A 21170-nucleotide genomic window follows, 5' to 3' on the forward strand; every position below is an offset into this window, starting at 1 on the left:
CATGGTGGCTCACAACCATCTGTAATGAGATTTGGTGCCCTCTTCTGGCCTGCATGCCCTGCAGCCCAAACACTCTACACATAATAAATAAATAAATCTTAAAAAAAAAAAAAAAAAGCCATTTCTAGCCAGGTAGAATGATGCATACTTATAATCCTCACACTCAGAAAACAGAGGAAAGAGGATCAGGAGCTCAAGGCCAACCTCACCTATATAGCAAGTTCTAGACAAATAAGTGAGATGTCACACACAAGAAAATAGTATTTTAAGCCCTCCTTGTCCTCAAAAAACATAGTGGTGGGGCTTGTTTGGTTTGGTATTTTGTTTTGCTTTGAGAATCAGATATAAACCGTGTGGCTTTCAAGGGTCCGTGTTACCTGTCTTTATCACTACTCTGCTCTGTTCTTCCCAAAGTCCCCTTTCAGTTACTGAATACTCGACTGGCCCAAAGTCTCTTTGTAAAAAGAACCCTGAATTGGATATTACTGGAAAGAGGTGGGCTGGGGGAGGGCAAGAACATGCCAATATAAAAACACATAACTGTCATAAAGTTATTTTGGTATGCTATATGATTTGTTTGAATTTGTTACCTAGTAAACAGTATATTCTGTTAATCTAGAATTTCTAGACCATCACTGTAATTCTTAGGAAATTAAGGTATACATTGAAGATACTCCAAATGTCACTTGACAAATTACCACTGATACTATGGTGGAATGCCACTCAAAAGTGCTTGAATGCAACCATGGTAGTGTAAGCCTGTAATCTCAGAATTTGGGAGGTGAGAACAGGAGAATTGACATGTGTGCAAGACTAGCCTGAACTACAGATTGAAACTCTCAGTGTTTTTCAACCTTCATAGTGCTATGACCCTTTAATACAGTTCCTCACGTTATGGTGACCCACAACCATAAAATTATTTTCATTGCTACTTCATATTGTTACGAATCATAATGTAAATGTCTGACTTGCAGATAGTATTAGGTGACCTCTGTGAAAAGGTCACCACCACCCCCCACCCACCCCGCAAAGGGATCTGGGCCCATAGGTTGAGAAACACTGCTCTAACTCAAATGCAATAGTTGTCCTGTTTCTAATTAGGACTGGTTGTGTCGCTATGTAGTTCAGGTGCTTCTGCTTTAATTACACTGACAGGCACTAAAGCGCTCTCTCTCTCTCTCTCTCTCTCTCTCTCTCTCTCTCTCTCTCTCTCTCTGTGTGTGTGTGTGTGTGTGTGTGTGTGTGTGTGTGTGTGTGTTGTGTGTTCGTTCAGGTTTTTGGAGAACCTACTCCTTTTTTTTTTTTCTCAAGACAGGGTTTCTCTGTGGCTTTGGAGGCTGTCCTGGAACTAGCTCTTGTAGACCAGGCAGGTCTAGAACTCACAGAGATCCGCCTACCTCTGCCTCTCGAGTGCTAGGATTAAAGGTGTGTGCCACCACCGCCCCATGGAGAATCTACTTCTTAAAGGAGAATTTTCCTGTGCCCAAATAATTTGATTTTTTTTTTTTTCTTATGGGAATGAAAAGCTCTTTATTTCTGGAATGAAATGCTCCAATCTCTTGGTCAGAATCTTCCTGGTGTCTGGTACAGGCTGTTTCAGTAATCCTCACCGTCATTATTGCTTCCTTTATAAACTGAAGGAGGCTTTATTATTCCTGAGTATAAAATACACATAGATAATGCATTAGATTGGCCTAGGATTTATGTCTTTCCTATATTTTGGCACCAATCTTTTTAACTACAGACTATTCCCTGATAGTGCCTAGCACTTCTGCTGTAAGTAGGATGTTATAGTTCACATTGAAGAGTGAATTTCATTTTTGAGTGAGATGACATTGTTAAGAGTGGTAAGCAGAGAATGATATGATAAGATTTAAGCTTTAGAATAATTACCAGCTATATATTCTGGTAACTCTGTAAGGGGCAGAGGCTGAATAAAGGCAACTAAGAGATGAAGCTAGTGATTTAGAGTAGAAGCAGTGGGCGTGGGGGAGTCAGATTTTCGATTATACTTATCAAAGAACTGGTGTGTTGAATGTGAAGTGTCAGAGAAAGAAAAGCTAAGGATGATTCTAAGGTTTTTGAATTAAGTTGCTTGTAAAATGGAGATACTATTTACTTTTTCAATTTCTTTTTTTAAATAGTGCATTTGCCCAGTATAACATGGATCAGTTCACACCTGTGAAGATAGAAGGCTACGATGACCAGGTAATAACTGCTAGTTAGATAGATAGTCTGTGCTTGGTAGAGATGTAGATGTCATCAGCAGATAGTAAATTGGGTGCCAAATATATTTATGTCTTACATTTTAAAATAGTTTTCTCTATATTAGGAAATTCTTCTTCTTTCTGGTATTATTAGGTGGGTTTTTTAATAGAAAAAAAGAATGCCATTGACTTGATATGTAACTCAGTTATGAGCTGTGCATATGCAACCCCTGGGTTTCCGAGAGGTACAAAGAAAAATAGTCTAACAACAAATATCAGGAGACAGGGCTATTTTAAGTTATTCAAAGAATTTGCTAATTAGGAGATGGGGTGAGAAAAGGATTTCAGTTCATAAGTACATTTTTTAACTCTGTAGGTGTATTACTTAAGAGTTCACAATAATACAATGGCCCTGAAAAGTTTCATAAAGTATGTGACAATTAATACATGAAAGTTGGTATTAAGCTGGCCGTTGGTGGCTCACGCCTTTAATCCCAGCACTCAGGGAGGAAGAAGCAGGAGGAAATCTTGAGTTCAGGGCCAGCCTGCTCTATAGAGTGAGTTCCAGGACAACCAGAGCTACACAGAGAAACCCTATCTTGGAAAAAAAAAATACAAGAAAGTTGTTATTATAGCTAGCAATAAATGCACATATGGATAATACATTAGATAGAAATAAAAAATAAAGGGACAAGGAGGAAAAGCTTGTCCATATAGTGTTTTTTTGTTTTTTTTTTTTTTGAGAATAAAAATGATACTTGGTTTAAGTCAATGTGGAAAAGAACTGAGAAATTAACTTTCCTAGGATATTTATTATTTCTTTTTGCCAAACATGGCAAGAATTGTCCTTTTTTAAAATAGAATTACTCATATTTGTAATTCTTCTCTGGAAGGTCTTAATTACAGAGCATGGTGACCTCGGTAACAGCAGATTTTTAGATCCAAGAAACAAAATTTCCTTTAAGTTTGATCATTTACGGAAAGAAGCAAGTGACCCCCAAGCAGAAGATGTGGACGGAGGCTTGAAGTCTTGGAGAGAATCCTGTGACGTTGCTTTAAGAGCCTATGTGAAAGATCATTATTCCAACGGCTTCTGTACTGTTAAGTATCTACTTGTTCCTCCCCAACTGCTGGGACTCACTTTTCTTTCATTTACCTTATCCTTTTGAAGCTTTGGCCACCAAACATCCCTTCTTTTCTCTTGGTTATGGTCACTTCCCTAAATCATTTCTAAAGGAATATAAGTATATGAAAAGATGTACGTTTACTATTTCTAATTGTACGTAAGTAAGGGCAGGGGTTGCATGTGAGTACAGGTGCCCTTGGAAGCCAAAAGTCCTTGACCCCCTGAAGATGCAGTTGCAAGTGTTTGTGAGCCACCTGACTTGGACACTGGATACTGAACCTGGGTCCTCTACTAAAATAGTGTATGTTCTTAATTACGAAGTCATTTCTCCAGCCCTAGAAATTTTTTTTTAATCTCAGTGCATAAGAATTTAACATATCCATATATTATATTTTATATTTCTCTTGTTTACTCAGAAGAAATCACCTATACTCATCAAAAAGTTTTTAAAACCAGGTTTGATGGTGTATACTTGTAATCCCACAACATTTGGAAAGTAGAAGCAAGGGCATCAAGAGTTCAAGGTCTTCCTCCACTATACAGAGTTGGACTGTGAGAGAGCTGCTAAGAGTAAGAAGTGGGGGGTTTATAGTTGCTTGCATCATGCTTAGCTTTAATGTATTTTAACTTTTTTTTTTTTAAGTAGACTGAACCTAGAGATTAGCACATTGTAAGCAAGCATTCTGCCACTTATCTGTATCCCCAGTCCTCATTATAGTTTTTTGTTTTGATAGAGGGCCCCACTAAGTTGCCCAGGCTATCCTTGAAACGTATTATACTCTAAGCTGACATTGAACCTTTAGTCTTTTTCTGTTCAGATGCCCAAGCTGAAATTTAGGGTTGCACCAGGCCTGCCTGTGTTTTTAACTTTTCAGCTGACAAATAAAATTGTATGTGTTTATTATAACATATAAAACATGATATTTTGAAATATACATTGTCGTGTGACTAAATTGAGTGTAGAAACTGGGAATAGCTTTCATACTTTTCCCCTTGTTTTTGTTATTATTTTAAATAGGGCCTCAGTCTGTACCCTAATTTGGCCTTGAACTTGAAGTGATTCTCCTGCCTAAGGTTCCTGTGTGCTGATATTACAAGCTTGAACCACCTGACTATAGTGTGTGTGTGTGTGTGTGTGTGTGTGTGTGTGTGTGTGTGCGCGTGTGTGTGCGTGTGCGCGTGTGCGTGCGCGTGCGCATGCGCGTGCACGCGTGCTTGAGAGAGAGAGAGAGAGAGAGAGAGAGAGAGAGAGAGAAATAATAGAGAGAGAGAGAGAGAGAGAGAGAGAGAGAGAGAGAGAACACAATCTATTCTTAGCAGTCTTCAAATATATAGTACGTAGTTACTAGTTAGACTTTTAAACATAAGGAGTTTGCCCAGCAGTAGTGGTGCATGCCTTTAATCCCAACACTCAGCAGACTGAGGCAGAGGCAGGCAGATCTCTGTGAGTTCAAGTCCAGCCTGGCCTACAGAGTGAGTTACAAGAAAAAAAAAAAAAAAATGAATTTAATAGGAATATAGTTAGTTAAGAGCACTTTGAAGCCTGACTGGTTTAAATCCTAACCAGGTTACTTAGCTAGTCATGTAACCTTATGTATAAATTACCTAATATCTGTATGCCTCAGTATACGTAATGTTGTGAGGATTCAGAAAGATGTTGGAACAGTATCTGGTACAACTTGACCTATACATAAGTAGAAGATGCCATTATTCTTACATGTTTGGTCTTTTCTAAATAATAGAGGAAACATCATTGTAGCTAAGTCAAATTTCCTTTTCAAACAGTTTTCAGGAAAAGAAACAATATGTTCTCTCTTAGAAATCAGCTGTCTAATCTAAAGATACTTCCAATTTACCATTTATTTCCATTCAAAGTTTGTCTACTTTTTTTGTTTTTGAGATAGGATCTCACTATGTAGGCCAGGCTGACCTCAAATTCAGAGATCTTAACCTACGTCTGTCTCACGTGAAGACTATCCTATGTCTTTAGGGTGGCTGTATGTACTTTGTTTTCTTTTCTGGTGTATTCCTCCATTACCTCCATATACGGTCTTGGTTTTGTTTTTGAAACAGTCTCAGGTAGGCTTTCTTCCATCTTCCTGTCTCTGCCTCCCAGGTGCTGGGATTACAAGAATGTGCCACCATTCCTGATTTAGACAGTCTTAACTCTCTTGTCTCTAAAGGGAGGTGTAAAGCTGTCTCAACCCCAGTGATTCCTATAAATTGCTTGTTTCTGTAACCTCCTCTTTGTACCTCATGTTTCTTCCTCTTCTCTGCTTTCTCCTTCCCCCAGTTTTGCATTCTGTGTTCCACCAGGAAAGAAACTAAGGACATTTTCCCCTGTTAGTATATTTACTCATTAGCAGTACAAGTCTGAACCTTTGATTCTTCACTGGGATTTTTTTTTTTTTTTTTTTTTTTTTTTTTGGTTTTTACATCTGTGTGGAGCTTGGCTCTGGAGAGGCACCCTGACACCACCTGCCTCTGCCTCCCGAGTGCTGGGATTAAAGGTGTGCGCCACCAATGCCCGGCTGACTCTTCACTGTACAAACTGCTTTCTGAGTATAATAAACCAGCCAATTGGTTCCTTAATTTTTATATGGCATTTCATACTGAGCCCAACCACCTGCTTTTGAAATGTTTTTTTGCTAAGCTTCTTTGCCAACATTCATCAATTCTAGTTGCTCTATAGCTATTGGTTTTCTTTTCCCCCATATTTTGCATTTATCTTTCCAAAACTATATTTCTCTGTCCTGGAGGTTTATAGTCTTACCAGGTATCAGGGCTCATTCCTGTAATTCCAGCAGCTTGATAAAAAAGGATTGATGTAGGTTCAAGAAACATCTTAGCCTACATAGTGAGTTCCAGGCCAGCATGAGTAACAGAGTATGAGACACTATTTCACAATAAAACCATGACAGCAAAAACAGCAAAGAGTTTATAGTGCAGTTAATAAAGGCAAAGTCTGAGTATAGGACTCACACCTAGAATCTTAGCACTTGGAGTGATGAGGCAGGAAGATTGCCAGCCTTGGCTACAGAGTGAGAGCCAGTCTCAAACATAAAAACAAACAAAAAGGAAAACACTACAAATGCACACGAGACTCTAAAGTACTGATTGTTTTCTTTCCATTCACATCCCTACCACTTCCACTCTAAGAGTTGATATTTCTACATGCCAGTTAGACCTCTCATCTGGGTTTCCCAATCTGCTGGTGGCACCACATTGGTCCACATCATTCAGGTGTAGACTCAGGTGTACTTTGACTTCTTTTTCTCTTTGCCCTTTGATTACAACATACAGCTAGACTTCTGTTTTAGTTAGGGTTACCACTGCTATGATGAAACACCATGACTCAAAGCAAGTTAAGTAGGAAAGGTTTTGTTTGGTTTATGTTTCCACATCATAGTCTATCACTGAAGGAAGTCAAGGCAGGAGCTTGGAGGCAGGAGCTGATACAGAGGCCATAGAGGAAGGAGTGCTGTTTACTGGCTTGCTCCCTGTAGCTTGCTCAGGCTGATTTCTTATAAAACCCAGAACCACCAGCTCAGGGATGACAACACCTACAATGAGTAGGGTCCTCCTCCATCAATCACTAATTAAGAAAATGCCCTACAGGCTTGCCTATAGCTGATCTTATGAAGACATTTTCTTTATTGAAGTTCTCTCCTCAATAGCTTGTATCAAGTAGACATAAAACTAGCCTGCACAACTTCTGACTGTACTTTTGTATTCTGTATAATACCCCTCCTTTCCATTTTCATTCACAGTGCCGTAGACTATTGTCTAGGTTAATTTGTGGCCTCCTAACTGACCTCAGGCTCTTTTTTTCCATTTTACCTTCTGCATCAGTATTGATATTTCTCCCAAAATAATGGTTCTGATCTTGTTTTGTTATGGCTTGTCTAAACTTTTTACCTGCTGTTTAATCTACTTTTTTCCGTTTGGTCTCCCACTAGTACATCTCACATACTCCACTAACCTGGCAGGACCAACTGCCAGTTAGCACATCCTTGGTTTCCTGCCTGAGCTGTTGACTTACTTGTCTTTAGCCTCATTCTCTGCCTGTCAGAAATGCACATATTTTGTGAGGCCCAGCCTAAGTGATATCTCACTTACGGTGTGATGATAAGCCAGAAACAGTAGCCTCCTAGGATTTACTGTAGCACTGTTTGTGCTGGAATGTAACACATCTGCTTTGTGTTCACATCTCAGGAAAGCCTGTATTATAAGCATGCTCTGACACTTTGCCTCCTTCAAGGACTTCAACTTAGCATACTGCTTTTGTGTTATTTATTATAGAATAAATATGTTCTTCGTGTTTAACTGTTTTTCTCCCCAACAATAGGTTTATGCTAAAACTATAGATGGGCAACAGACCATTATTGCATGTATTGAAAGCCACCAGTTTCAGCCCAAAAACTTCTGGTAAGAAATAGATGTTCTTTTCTATTTGTATCTGATTTATATTGGAAAGAAATCAATGACTGAGGTTTTTTGTTTTGTTTTGTTTTTCAAACTATCTTGGGATAGATTATTTGGTTTAGAGACTAGCTCTCCATCCATAAAATGAAGGATTTAGACCTTGTTTAGATTCCTTCCATTTCTAAAACTTTTTCTTTCTTTTGTGTGTGTGGGGGGAGGTTTTTTTTTTTTTTTTGCAAGACAGGGTTTCTCTATGTAACAGTCCTGGATGCATTTCTAAGACTTTTATCATTGTATCTTTTTGAAAAATACTGTTTGTTGAGCTGGTGGTGGTGGCACAAGCCTTTAATCCCAGCACTTGGGAGGCAGAGCAGGCAGATCTCTGTGAGTTCCAGGCCGCCCTGGTCTACAGAGTGAGTGCCAGGAGAGGCTCCAAAACTACACAGAGAAACCCTGTCTCGAAAAGAAAAACTCAGTTTGTTATACTGAGTGAGATTATGTGATTTACAAAGTATTCAGTTGAAAGTCTTCAATTTTCCTTGGGTTGGAGTTGTCCATACCAGGGCTGATTGTACAACTTAGTGCTCTTAAGCAGCCTCTCCTGACTTGAGAAGAGCCTTCTATGATCAGAACAGCTGTTTCTGCCTTAGAGGGAACAAAGGAAAAGTGAAGTCCAAATACCTTAGAAAGTGTTTATTAGTGATCAGCCTCTTGGATACAAACTTATATATTGACAGTCTTGGGTTTGTCACATAAAATGCCTTCTACCACCACCACTAGAAACTTTATATCAGATCACCTCTTTCTCATGCTTACTGCTAATTCTGCAGCATCATGTGTATGTGTGTTTTAATAGGAATGGTCGTTGGAGATCAGAGTGGAAGTTCACCATCACACCGCCTACAGCCCAGGTGGTTGGAGTGCTCAAGATTCAGGTAAGAGTGCAATGTATTTATAGGTGATGGTTAAAATAAAGGTGTCATTTGCTTTTTGTTCTGGTATTAGAAATAAAGACTAATAGAGCGCTTCCTTACCGTATGAGCAAGGCCCTAAGTTTGATTCCAGTGCCACACAGAGAGGAGGGGAGCAGAGGACCAAAGTGTATATCAATGCAAAAAAGAGGTCAGTAGCAGTGAATGGAAGTAGCAGCCTCCTTCCCAGGAGTCACTTGAGAAGAGAGCCCTTCTGGGTTGATGAAGGATGATTATATAGCACATACTTTTTTCTTTCAAGGACAACAAGATCTTTTAGGAGTAATTAAACAGTGGTTTTAAGAAAGAATAAAGTGAGTATTAAGAAATTAATACTCAGGAACATAACATACTCCAGCTCAGGCAGACAAGATAGAATTGCTGAATCTCAGCTCTGAGAAAACCTTCAGGTGAGTACCAGCAATGATGGCATACACCTTTAATCCGGGGACCAGTTTGGGGGGGGGAGGCGTTCTCAGTGAATTTGAGACCAGCCTGGTCTACATATTAGTTCTAGGACATCCAGGGATGTGTAGAGAAATCATGCCTTTTTTTTTTTTTTTTTTTTTTTTTTTTTAAATTAAGAAGAATAGTTTTATTGTTTGTTGGGTTTTTATTTTTTGACAGAAAGGTAGGGTGTTTTTTGTTGTTGTTTTGAGACAGTGTTTCTCTGTGTAGACCGGGCTGACTTTGAACTCACAGAGGATGGAAAAGATTTTAATTAAATTTAAATTAAAGCAGAGGGATTCTAGAGAATATCCACGTACTGTCATCTCATGGAATGTCAGTGGTCAAGTAGAGCAGCTGATGTCAGGACAGAGGAAGCTGAATGGTAGGCAGCTATTAGCTCATTTGTTACCTGTCTGTGTTAGCTTGTGTCCTTGAAGAGATTCGGCCCTCTTAATTCAGGTGGTTTATTTTCAGTCTAGTTAACTGATGTCAGATTAAATAGTTCTGATAAATTAAACAATCAGTATCTAATCATACCCAAATTGTATTTAATAAAAAATTAGCACACATTTTCAAAGTGTGATTTAATCAAATGCATACCTAAAGGACAGGGCCATAGCCAGTGGTAGAGGGCTAACCTAATGTACACAAGCCAGGGTCTGTCCCCAGCACCAAAAAAATGGAGCAGTTTAAAGCTGACATCCATGCAGGTGCTGTCAGCATTCCTCTTTACTACATGTATGTTATTACCTACTTTTTACCATCCTGGCCTCAGGAACATACTCCAGCTCAGGCAGACAAGATAGAAATGCTGAATCTCAGCTCTGAGAAAACCTTCAGTGAAATCTACAAGCTGATAGATAAATACGGTGGCCTGTACCCTATAGGTAGAATAATACTGGGCATGCTCTGTTTTGTCTGCCAGAGCTTGGTTCCTGCAGCTGTAACCAGCTCAGCAGTATACTTGCATAACTTCCTTCCTTTGGTTTCACTAGTCCCTTGCTAGTGCTTCCTAAGTAAGATTATCTCACATCTTTTTCCTGGGGTCTCTTTTGTGGTGAGCCAAACCAAAAATATCGCCTAACACTTTGGACTTCTCATAACTGTCTCTCTCTCTCTCTCTCTCTCTCTCTTTTTTTTTTTTTTTTTTTTTGGTGGGGGGGTGGTAGTTTTGAGACAGGGTTTCTCTGTGGCTTTGGAGGCTGTCCTGGAACTGGCTCTTGTAGACCAGGCTGTTCTAGAACTCAGAGATCCGCCTGCCTCTGTCTCCCAAGTGCTGGGATTAAAGGCGTGTGCCACCACTGCCTGGCCCTCATAACTGTCTTTAATCAGGCAAATTGCTATACATTTATGTAAATACATTTCTGTTTTGGACAGTAGTAGTTATTTGTGCTTTATCTTTTTCAATGTAAACCTGTAGTTAGAACATGTGCAGAATGGCAGTTCCTGACAAAATTTTATATCAGGGCATAATGCCTCTTTGTTTATACTTACTTTTTTATTTGTTGTCTTTTTGAGACAGGTCTCCTGTAGCGCCCAGGTTGGCCTTGAACTTGCTCTTATAGAGCTTAAGATAACTTTGAACTGATCCTCCTGCCTCATGCTCTTGGGATGTAGGCATTAGCCACCAAATAGAGCTTATTTGTATGCTTGGGATGAAGCCCAGGGTGGATAGAAAAGAAAGAAAGGAAGGAAGGAAGGAAGGAAGGAAGGAAGGAAGGAAGGAAGGAAGGAAAAGAAAGAACGAACTATCTGCCACTAAGCAAAACTCCAAGCTCCGAGTTTTGATTTGTTTTAGGTTTAAGACAGTTATCTTGTATTCCTCTTCTGACCTAAAACAATTATAAGCCTTGAATACCTGATCCTCCTGCTTCCACTTCCAAAATGCTGAAGTAACAGGCCTGTACCACCACAAGGCTTGTTTTTCTTTCTAATTTTGAGACTAAGTATCAACATATACCCAATCTCCTGCCTTGTCCTCCTAAGAGCTGGGCCTGCCATTTACTTACCTTTTAATAGTCAGAATAAGGACTAGCAAGATGGTCAGTAGATAAACGCCTCTGCTCTCAAGTCTAATGGCCTGAGTGCACCACCACTGCCTGGCTCCATATTGTAGTTCTTTTTTTCTTCATATTATAGTTCTTAAGAAGCATAATAATGGCCATGGCCCAGACCTATAATAATCCTATCTGTTCAGACGGCTAAGGCAGGAGGTACAGAGTGAGACTTTGTCAAGAGAAAAAAGGAAATTAAAATTAAAAAGAACTGTGACAGAAGTTCAAACTAATTACATATTCTTTTGTGTGTGTGTGTGTGTGTGTATGTGTGTGTGTGGTTTTCTGGGGGTAGAATTTCACTATGTAGCCCATGCTAGGCTAGAATTCGCTGTTTAGTCCATGTTGGCAGCAGTCCTTTTGCTTCGTTTCCTACATATTACCTTCATACCTGCCTTATCTTATGGTTCCATAGGGGTAAGAGTCATGGCAGAGAGGCATGGTAGCAAGTGGCATGGCAGGGGGAGCAGGAAGCTTAGAGCTCATATTCCCAACCTCAGGCAAAAAGCAGAAAGAGCAAACTGAAGGTAGGATGAGGCTGTGAACTGTCAGAGCCCACCCATCCCTGATGTGCTTTCTGTCTCTTAACTTTATTGCCGAATTTTAGAAGGACACCAACATTTATTTGATAGCACTGGATGAAGAAAATGACATTATCTGGACACTCTTCCCATCACCTCTAATAAATAAAGTTTGAATTCTTAATTTGGTTCATAAGGTCTTTGCCTTCCTCACCATCCAACTTCAACTTGGTAGCTGTGTCTTCTGTCACGCTTGTTTCACATCTATTCATATAGTGAGTCTTTGTCCTTCCCTCAACTAAACCAGTTATGCTCCATTCTCATACTTAGCCCCTTAATGGGTGACCTCCTTCTTATCTGCTGAGGGGACAGCTCCTATGTTCAAAACCCTGTCAGGTTTAGAGTTTGTTGTTGTTGTTTTCCATTTTACAGATGGCTCCCCTCATCCCGCTCTGTATGGCCAGTTTCTAGTCCTGTTAATTGTAACTTGTCCAAATCCCTGAGCCTTACATGTATTAGATCTACTGGTATGACTTATATTCTTCCCCCTTGAAAATTGTTTTTTTGATTGTAGCTCATCACTTCACCTTACATATTTACAACTGTGCTGTTTGTTTTGTGGGGCTAGGAATCAACTCTGGGGTCTTGTGGAATAGGCAATAGCTACCACTAAGCTGCATCTGTAGCTACAAAAATGCGTCTATCCTACAACTTTTTACATTTATTTATGGGGGAGGTGTGGTGCACATGTCACAGTGCATCCAACAAGGTCGTAGAACAACAGGAAGGAGTTGGTTTTCTCCTTCCACCATGTAGTTTCAGGTATTGAACTCAAGTTATCAAGGCTTAGAAGCAGGAGTCTTTACCCACCGAGCCATCTCAATAACCCAACACTTATTTTTGTAAAATTACTTATATTTTATGCATATTTGTGTTTCTTTGGTATGTATGTCTCTGTACCTTGTTATATGCCAAGGAAATCAGAAAAGGACATCAGACCCCCTGTAATTGAATTTATGAACGGTTCTGACCTGCTATGTGTGTGCTGGGAACGGAACCTGGGTCCTCTGCGAGAGCAGCAAATGTTCTTAACCACCACACCATCTCTTCAGCTCCTTATTTTTGTAATTTTGCTAATATTTTTGGTTTTCGTCCTCCCCTTAACTTTCAAGCTTTTCCTGAACACAATGTGATTTGCTTGCCAATATTAATAATGATGAAGAAAGAAGTATCTCAATTAAGTACTCAATTAAGAGTCCTTGATTTTTATAGAGAAAAACTGATGGTCAGTGATTTTTGTTTTAATTATTTTAATGCTATTGGAGTGGGATCTTATCACTTGTGGTAGCTCACTACTATAACCCCAGCATAGTTGATTGCCTCAGGTTCCAGGCCAGCCAAAGCTACATATCAAGACTCTGTCTCAAAAGCAGAATGTTAGTTGTGTTTGCATCCTAATGTGTAGCCCAGTGCCTATAATGGAGCAAGTGTGTTAGTTAAACTTAGTAATCCATTTGCTGTCTTCAAAAAGAGAGATTTCTTCAATTTGTTATGTGAATTTTCATACCATTGTGAATTGTCATTGATCATATTGTTTGTTCAGAGGTGGTAAAAATGGCTTTAAACATGGATTGTCTCCTCAGCACTGCATTTCTATGTGAACTGTGTATAACCCTTCTCAAATATCATCTCTCACAGGTTCATTATTATGAAGATGGTAATGTTCAGTTGGTCAGCCATAAAGATGTGCAAGATTCAGTAACTGTTTCTGTGAGTATGCAGTGTGGGCTATCAACCTTGCTTTGTCTTCTTTAGAAGATTAGCTTTGCAGCTGTCAGTCAACTGCAGCTTTTTTTTTTTTTTTTGAGATTTATTTATTTATTATGTATGCAGTGTTCTGCCTGCATGTATGCCTGCAGGCCAGAAGGGCACCAGATCTCATTATAGATGGTTGTGAGCCATCATGTGGTTGCTGGGAATTGAATTCAAGACCTCTGGAAGAGCAAGCAGTGCTCTTAACCTCTGAGCCGTCTCTTCAGACCCCAACTGTGCAGATTTTAATAGTCAAGGGTCTGTATTTGTTAAAGGACTAACGGTAGTTGTCATGTATTAAAAGAACCTTCTTTTCTTTGGTTTTAGGGGGGTTGTTTGAGACAGTTTCCTGTGCATCCCAGTTTGTCTCTGACCTTGCTTTGTCGCTGATGACCTTAACTCCTATTCTTCCTGCCTCTACCTCTCCACTGCTGAGATTACAGGCATACACCACTATGCCCAGTTTTTACAGTGCTGGGAATGAAACCCAGGGCCTTATGGTATATTATATAGCCAAGGATGACCTTGGATTCCTAATCTTCCTGACTCCACCTGCTAAGTTCTGAGGTTCCAGGTATATACCTCTATACCCAGCTTTAAGACACATACTTTCTTGCTTTTTCTCTTTCTCTTTTCTTTTTTCAAAGCAGGGTTTCTCTGTGTAACTCTGACTTTCCTGGAACTAGCTCTGTAGACCAGGTTGGGTTCAAACTTAACAGAGGTCCACCTGAGTGTGGTGGTATACCTGTAATGCTAGTACTTGAGAGACGAAGGCAGAAAGATCAGGAATTAAGGTCATCCTTAGCTGCAAAGCAAGTTCAATGCCAGGCTGCATGCAATACATGAGACCTTGCATCAAAAAAAAGCAAAACATGGGGGGGGGGGTGGCACTCGCATTTAATCTCAACACTCAGGAGGCAGAGGCGGGCAGATCTTTGTGATTATGACCAGCCAGGGCTACACAGTGAAGCCCTGTCTGAGGGGGAAAAAAAGAAGACGACGATGACGACGACAAAGGTAAAGAAGGATGAGGATATAGCTCAGCAGTAAAGCATTTGCCTAATATGCATAAGGTTCCCGAATTTGCACATGCAATAGACATGCACACAGGATGCTATGTTTGGGGACTATGTAATGGTAGAATGGAGATAACATTGATTCTTGTGGCAGAGTCCTAGATTTAGATCCCATATTTCTTTTTTCATTATTGATACATTTATTTAATTTATTTGAGGGCGGTGCACTCTGCCATTTGTGCAGAGGTTGACCTACGGAAGTTCAGAAGTCATTTTTTTTCTGACACTCTGAAGGTTCCATTTGTTGAACTCAGGTTGTCAGACTTGATGGTAAGCCATCCTACCACCAGTCCCCAGACCTTTACTTTATTATTCATAAGCTGCATAATTTTGGTCAGGTCACTTAAGGTTCTGTTTTGTCATCTGCCAAATGAACATGTTGATATGAACATATCCACATTGTTGCCTTAGGATTCATTGTACAAGTGTTAGTTCATAAGGTGGGCTTTTCACTGTCTTCATTGCTTACTCATTTTTTAAATGTTATTTCCTTTTATTTCATTAGAATGAAGTCCAAACTGCCAAGGAGTTTATTAAAATCATAGAGAGTGCAGAAAATGAGTATCAGGTAATAAAATTTGGGTGTTATTTTTCTGTGGTTTTGTTTAATCCTTTGTATCCTTTATCATAAGAACATACAATGTTGGGTGTGGCTAAGTGTGAGATTCTACAGACCCTAGTTTGGCATTCTGTTTACAATTATGAAACCACAGCCATATCTCGGGAGTACAGATGAGTTTGATTTGTTTTTGAGATTGGAGAGGAGCTCAGCATATATGTTGTCCTGTGTCCTTCCTAGCATGTCATTTGTCTGATTACCTTCCTGTTCACAAACAACTCTTTCTATTCAAACAACTCATCATCAATTATCTATTGCAGACAGCAATTAGTGAAAACTATCAAACAATGTCAGACACCACGTTCAAGGCCTTGCGCCGGCAGCTTCCAGTTACCCGCACCAAAATCGACTGGAACAAGATACTCAGTTACAAGATTGGCAAAGAAATGCAGAATGCTTAAGGCCAACTGTAGGAGTCTCCAGTACAAGGAAAGAAAAGGATTCAACATGGTGTGGTCATATGATAAATAAGTGATTTATAAACAAACAAGAGTGATATTTTGCTAGTTAACAAAGTTAACAGATCTTCTAGCCTCATGGAAAACTGTTGAACCTACAGCACTGTCTTTTGTGTGTGTGTTCTCTGCCTTGTAATTTTCTGTTATCATTATATCTACTTGTAAATCTTTTTTTTTTTTAATTCTGCTACATTTAATGTCAAAGAGATCTATCCTGAAGTCATTTTACTGTTTAGAAAATTTCCTAGCCATGACATCCTATTACTGGTTTTTACAGAGTATTTGTTGAGTACTTTTTACTCTGTGCTTTAAAGCATTTCCAGTCTTCAGTGGCTTTTACTGATCCACCAGTTGCTAAAGAGGCTATGCTACAAACTGTGGCTAAGTGGACAACACACTCCTTCTCTGTCTGACTGCTTTGATTGTTTATAAAGCATCTCACAATTATAGTTTTCATACATTTGGATTGGGGCTTTTTGAGTCTGTGTTGGGAGGCAAAGGAAGTTTCCTGAAAATTCCATGGCAGCAGCTTCTCTGGGGACTTGTTTTTAAATCCAAAGACTTGAACCACATCCCCTATGCATGAACGTTTATTTTCATCTCTTGCCTCCTCCCGTATATGTCCATCGTAGCCATAGATGTCAGCAGGAAGTACAGCTTAGAAAAGGCATTGGGAGATCCAGGATTGTCAATCACTTGGGCCTGTTTTCTTCAATGGAAGGAAATGAATGATGCCTGATTACCTAGAATGCTGGAATGACTGGATCAAACAACCTTAGTGACCCTTTGCTATTCTATTAGGAGCCAGCCTCCAGCTGAATCCCCCTACCACCTCTCCCCCTACCTCCATGATAGTCTGAGCATTGTTTAGGCCCTAACCCTGGGCTTTGTCTCTCAGTGAATAGAATTTATACCTATTACATATCCTTCCTCTCTAGGCCCTAGCCCTAAATTCTGTTTGTCAGTCAGTAGAACTCATTCATATTGTAAAGGTCACAGGTGCTTTACTACTTGGCAAGGGAATTTCAATGTAGCTAGCCCTGAAACTTTGTTTTGAGAATTGTCATGCGGAGACTTTCCCCAAAGTTCTACTATGTTTAAATGTGTGGAAATATTAAAACACAGCATCAGATTCTAGAAGTCTTAATCCAAGTCTGACCAAGCCCGATGCACAGAGTTTTCATTCTGTCTTTCCTTGGTCCACTTTCCTAGCATACCTACAGGAATGCCTCAACAGATGTCAGCAATTTTAGAAGAGTTTTGGCCGTTTGTATTTCTGTTTAATATTCAAGAACTGGTGACATACTGTGGATGTAGTAGAGTATAAAACTTGTAAAACACAGGTGTTGAAGGAATAATAGGTATCTGTGTTTTAATGCTGTCTGGCAGGATTGCTCTATAAGATGATCGAATAGCTATGTCACTCACAAAGCTGGAATGAACCAAAGTGAAAAGGAGAACTCCTAGGCAGTGTCTTTCTATCATAACTAACATTTCAGAAAATGCTAGTGCTTTCTTCTAAACAAGATGTAAAACTCATTCCAGATTCCTTTCTCCATCATCCTGCCTGCCTAGAACTCATATGTAACTGTGATATTGCTATCTTCCCAGGTATGTTGGCAGGTGTGTGTGTGTGATCTCTGAGCACACAGGTAATATGATATGACCCATGACAACTGGTAATGGTGGATTCATTTACATTGTTTACATTTCTATGACCACGCCTTAGGGGAAGGTCAGTTTTTTAAAAAACCAAGTAGTGTCTTCCTACCTGTCCCCAAATACAAGTCAAAACAGAAGGGTGTTTTGCTTCCGCTTTGTTTTTTGCTTAGTAATACAGTCAAGCAGACGTTTGTTTGCAAATGAAAGCCGTGTAAGCATTTTTGTTTATTTCAAATAAAATATATTTGTATTATTTGTCATTCATACTATCCATCCATGCCACACTATCTTCTGTATGAGGTAGTCCAATAGAAATACATCTGTTTTATTCTAAAATTGTGTCTGTCCTTTCTGTCCTTCTATCAGCCTTTGTTTTTTTTGTTGTTGTTGTTGTTGTTTGTTTGTTTGGTTTTTTGGTTTTTTGGTTTTTCGAGACAGGGTTTCTCTATGTAGCTTTGGAGTCTTATCCTGGAACTTGCTCTGGAGACCAGGCTGGCCTTGAACTCACAGAGATCCACCTGCCTCTGCCTCCCGAGTGGTGGGATTTAAGGCATGGGCCAACAACGCCCGGCTTCAGCCTTTGTTCTTAGGTAAGATATTCGACTATAATCGGCTAATTTGTTGAGAATCTTCAGGGTTTCTAAAATTGTGAACTACTTTCAACTACTATGGACTCAGTAAATATGCAAAGACTTGTAAAGAATAGCTCCTTTTTAGGTGTGAATAGTCTTTGAGGCTGAGGCAGGAGGACTTCTGTGAATTTGAAGCCAGACAGAGCTACATAGTGAGTTTCAGGTCAGTCTAAACTACAGTGAGAGGCCATTTCCAAGAAAAAAAGGTAAGAGTTGAGGATGAAGGGGAGTTAGGGAGATGACTCAGCTGTTAAGAGTGAATACTGACTATTCTTGCAGAAGACTCAAGTTCTAGTCCAGCACCCATGTCAGTTGGCACACAACCACCTGTAACTCCAGTTCTAGGGGCTCCAATACGCTCTTCTAGCCTATGGGCATTCACACACATGTGCATACACACAAACACATACAAACATAATTTTTAAAATAACCACTAGGAAGGTCTGGTGTGGTGATAAACACCTTTGATCCCAGTACTCAAGAGGCAGAGACAGGCAGATTTCTGAGTTTAGAGGCAAACTGCTTTAAGATTGGGTTCCAGGCAGGCTGGAGAGATGGCTCAGTGGTTAAGAGCACTGACTACTATTCCAAGAGGATCTGGGTTGAGTTCCCAGCACCCACATGGCAGCTCACAACTGTCTATAACTCTAGTTCCAAGGGATCTGATGCCCTCATACAGACATACATGTAAGCAAAACACCAATGTGCAAAATATTAAAAGAAAATAAGTAAATATAGAGAATATTGAGTTTCAGGACAGCCAGGGCTACACAGAAACCCTGTCTCAAAAAAGGAAGGAAGGAAGGAGCACAAAAATAAATGCTATAAGTTTTACTAAAAAACAAAATTCTAAATCTTACCACTCTCTACCCAAAAGCTACCAATTACTCAAAGACTGTTTGGGATTTCTACCAATGTCAAAAAGAATCTGGTTATGAAAGAGCAGGGCCTGAATATGATTGCGGTCACTAGGCAGGAGGTAAAATTGGAAGGATTCCTACAGCTTAAGCCTGAGTATTTTTTCACATTGGCTTAACCTTAAATGTTTTCCTCTCTTCTAAGTCAGTTTTATAGCAATATAGGAAAGGTTTTTATCTTGGTTCGAATTAACAGGGAATTTCTATGCTTTCTCATCTTGCACCAACTGAGATTCCTTGCAAACATTAAAATATTCTTGACTTTAACTTGTTACCTCTACTAGCCATTCCCAAATTCTATCCATTGATTTCCTTATTCCCGGAAGACTTAAAAAACAGTGTTTGGGAGTTGGCAAGGTGGTAAGATGGTTTAGCATGGCCTGAGTTTGTTTCCAGGACCCACATGATTGAAGAAAAGAACCAACTTCCAAAAGTTGTCTTCTGAACTCTATACTTGTACAGCTCTGGTTTACTCGTATAAACCAGAGGAAGTTGACACTCTGCCAGGCAGGTCCTCAGAAAACCTAACTTCCCAACAGGGTAGTGGCTTCACTTTATCCATTTTATCACACTATGATAAATCAGCCTGACCTGTCCTAGGCAGAGGATGGGATTTCTGTGAAACCTCTCATATTTGGGGCTCTAGGTGCATTGTTGAACATTGTCTCTTGGTCATCTGAACCTCTGGTTGTCCCTCTGTTCATTGCCCAATTCTAGTACCTTGTCTATTTTATAATCTGAAATTTGGTGCTAGACTTATTTATTGATGGAATACTTGACACATTCCAAATTCAAAAAATGCCATCTTATAATTTATAGATGGAGGCCTTGTTTTGTGTTTGATGTCTTGCTATGTAGCCCAGGCTGCCTTCAGTTTGAAATCTCCTGCACCAACCTTCTAATGTTGAATTAGTGAATGAAACTGTTTTGTTTCTTTTGAAACAATCTAACTCTTAATCCTCCTGTTAATAGTTGGGATGAATGAAGCTATGTAACAAGAACTTTCTCTATAAAGCTTTCTGTGCCAATATTAGATCATGTCGAGTGGTGGTGGTGCCTCCTTTAATGCCAGCACTCTTGAGTTAGAGACCAGCCTGGTCTACAAGAGCTAGTTCCAGGACAGCTTCCGAAGCCACAGAGAAACCCTTTCTCGAAAAACCAAAAATAAATAAATAAAAAATAAATAAAAATAAAAAAGTGCCATGAGTATGGACTTGGGTTACAAATAAATGTTAGTGTGTAGGTAAATTTGCAAACAGGCTCTTCAGATAATGAAGACCAACTGTCCTGGTAATGGCCTTTCCCTTGGTATGTGGTAGACTAGACAGTTTCAGTATTTTAAATACTACCCAGTCAGTATTTTAGTTTCAGAAAGGTGTCTAGTTGTGTTGGGGAGTATAGTCTAATTTGAATACAAAGGTTAGAGACTTTTAGATGATGATCTCTGGAACCTAAAGTATTAAGAAATTAGCCAGGAGTGTGGCAGTACCCCTGTAATCCCAGCAGAGGCAGGCATGATCTCTGAGTGCAAGGCCAGCCTGGTCTACAGAAACCCTGTCTCAAAACAACAACAAAGAATTAAGGAAATACAAAACTGCCTTGAGAAGCTGTGGATTTATTCCACATAAACTTTAACTTTCAGACTGTTGCTTTTGCTCAGACTCAGTTGAATCAACCTTACTAATGGGGAGTTGAGATGTAATGAAAGCTTCAGGAAATTGCTGAGCTGATTTTGGGTGGAGGGTAGCCATTCTACACAAAGTAGAGCCTTCTGGAGACATTTAAAGTGGTCCCGTGTAACCAAAGCCACTCACCATCAAATGCTAATCCAAGATTTTCCATAGACAACCACCTGTGTTTGAGAAAGTTCAGGAGATGGGTCCGAGCAAAGGGCTGAGATCCTCAGGTGGCCAGATTTGCTGGTCAGAACTGTGTGGTAATGTGATGAACACAAATTTTAAAAACCCTTTTTAGAAAAAACTGACTTTTTCATATTTTATACATGAATATATATATATTATATATATATATATATATATACACACACACATACCATGAGGGTTCTGTGCTTAGTCACGTGTCTGGTTATCTTGAGTAAATGATGTCTCTGGGTTCTGGTTATCAGGTGGGACCTTGGATGTATCGGAGTTCCTAACCAAGCTATTTCTGTATGTCTAAAAGGCCCATTTATTTCACTCTTCACCTGTAGATTGTAGGAGTTTGAATTGGTAAGCAGCAGC

The 21170-nt window shown here is 39.6% G+C and overlaps 1 protein-coding gene across 1 annotated transcript in view; it reads left to right on the forward strand.

Annotated features, from left to right (window-relative positions):
• The window catches only part of Capza1 (capping actin protein of muscle Z-line subunit alpha 1), a 38641-nt gene extending 20924 nt beyond the window's left edge, over positions 1-17717 (forward strand). Inside the window, exons 4-10 of the mRNA XM_027393874.2 lie at positions 2145-2208; positions 3101-3307; positions 7682-7761; positions 8615-8693; positions 13453-13524; positions 15148-15210; positions 15522-17717. Coding sequence (XP_027249675.1) covers positions 2145-2208; positions 3101-3307; positions 7682-7761; positions 8615-8693; positions 13453-13524; positions 15148-15210; positions 15522-15662 — 706 coding nt within the window. The 3' untranslated portion in view covers positions 15663-17717. The remainder of the gene's footprint in view (positions 1-2144; positions 2209-3100; positions 3308-7681; positions 7762-8614; positions 8694-13452; positions 13525-15147; positions 15211-15521) is intronic.
• The last annotated feature ends 3453 nt before the right edge of the window (positions 17718-21170 follow it).

The sequence above is a fragment of the Cricetulus griseus genome (genome assembly GCF_003668045.3).
Source record: "Cricetulus griseus strain 17A/GY chromosome 1 unlocalized genomic scaffold, alternate assembly CriGri-PICRH-1.0 chr1_0, whole genome shotgun sequence".
In the NCBI taxonomy this organism is placed as follows: Eukaryota; Metazoa; Chordata; class Mammalia; order Rodentia; family Cricetidae; genus Cricetulus; species Cricetulus griseus.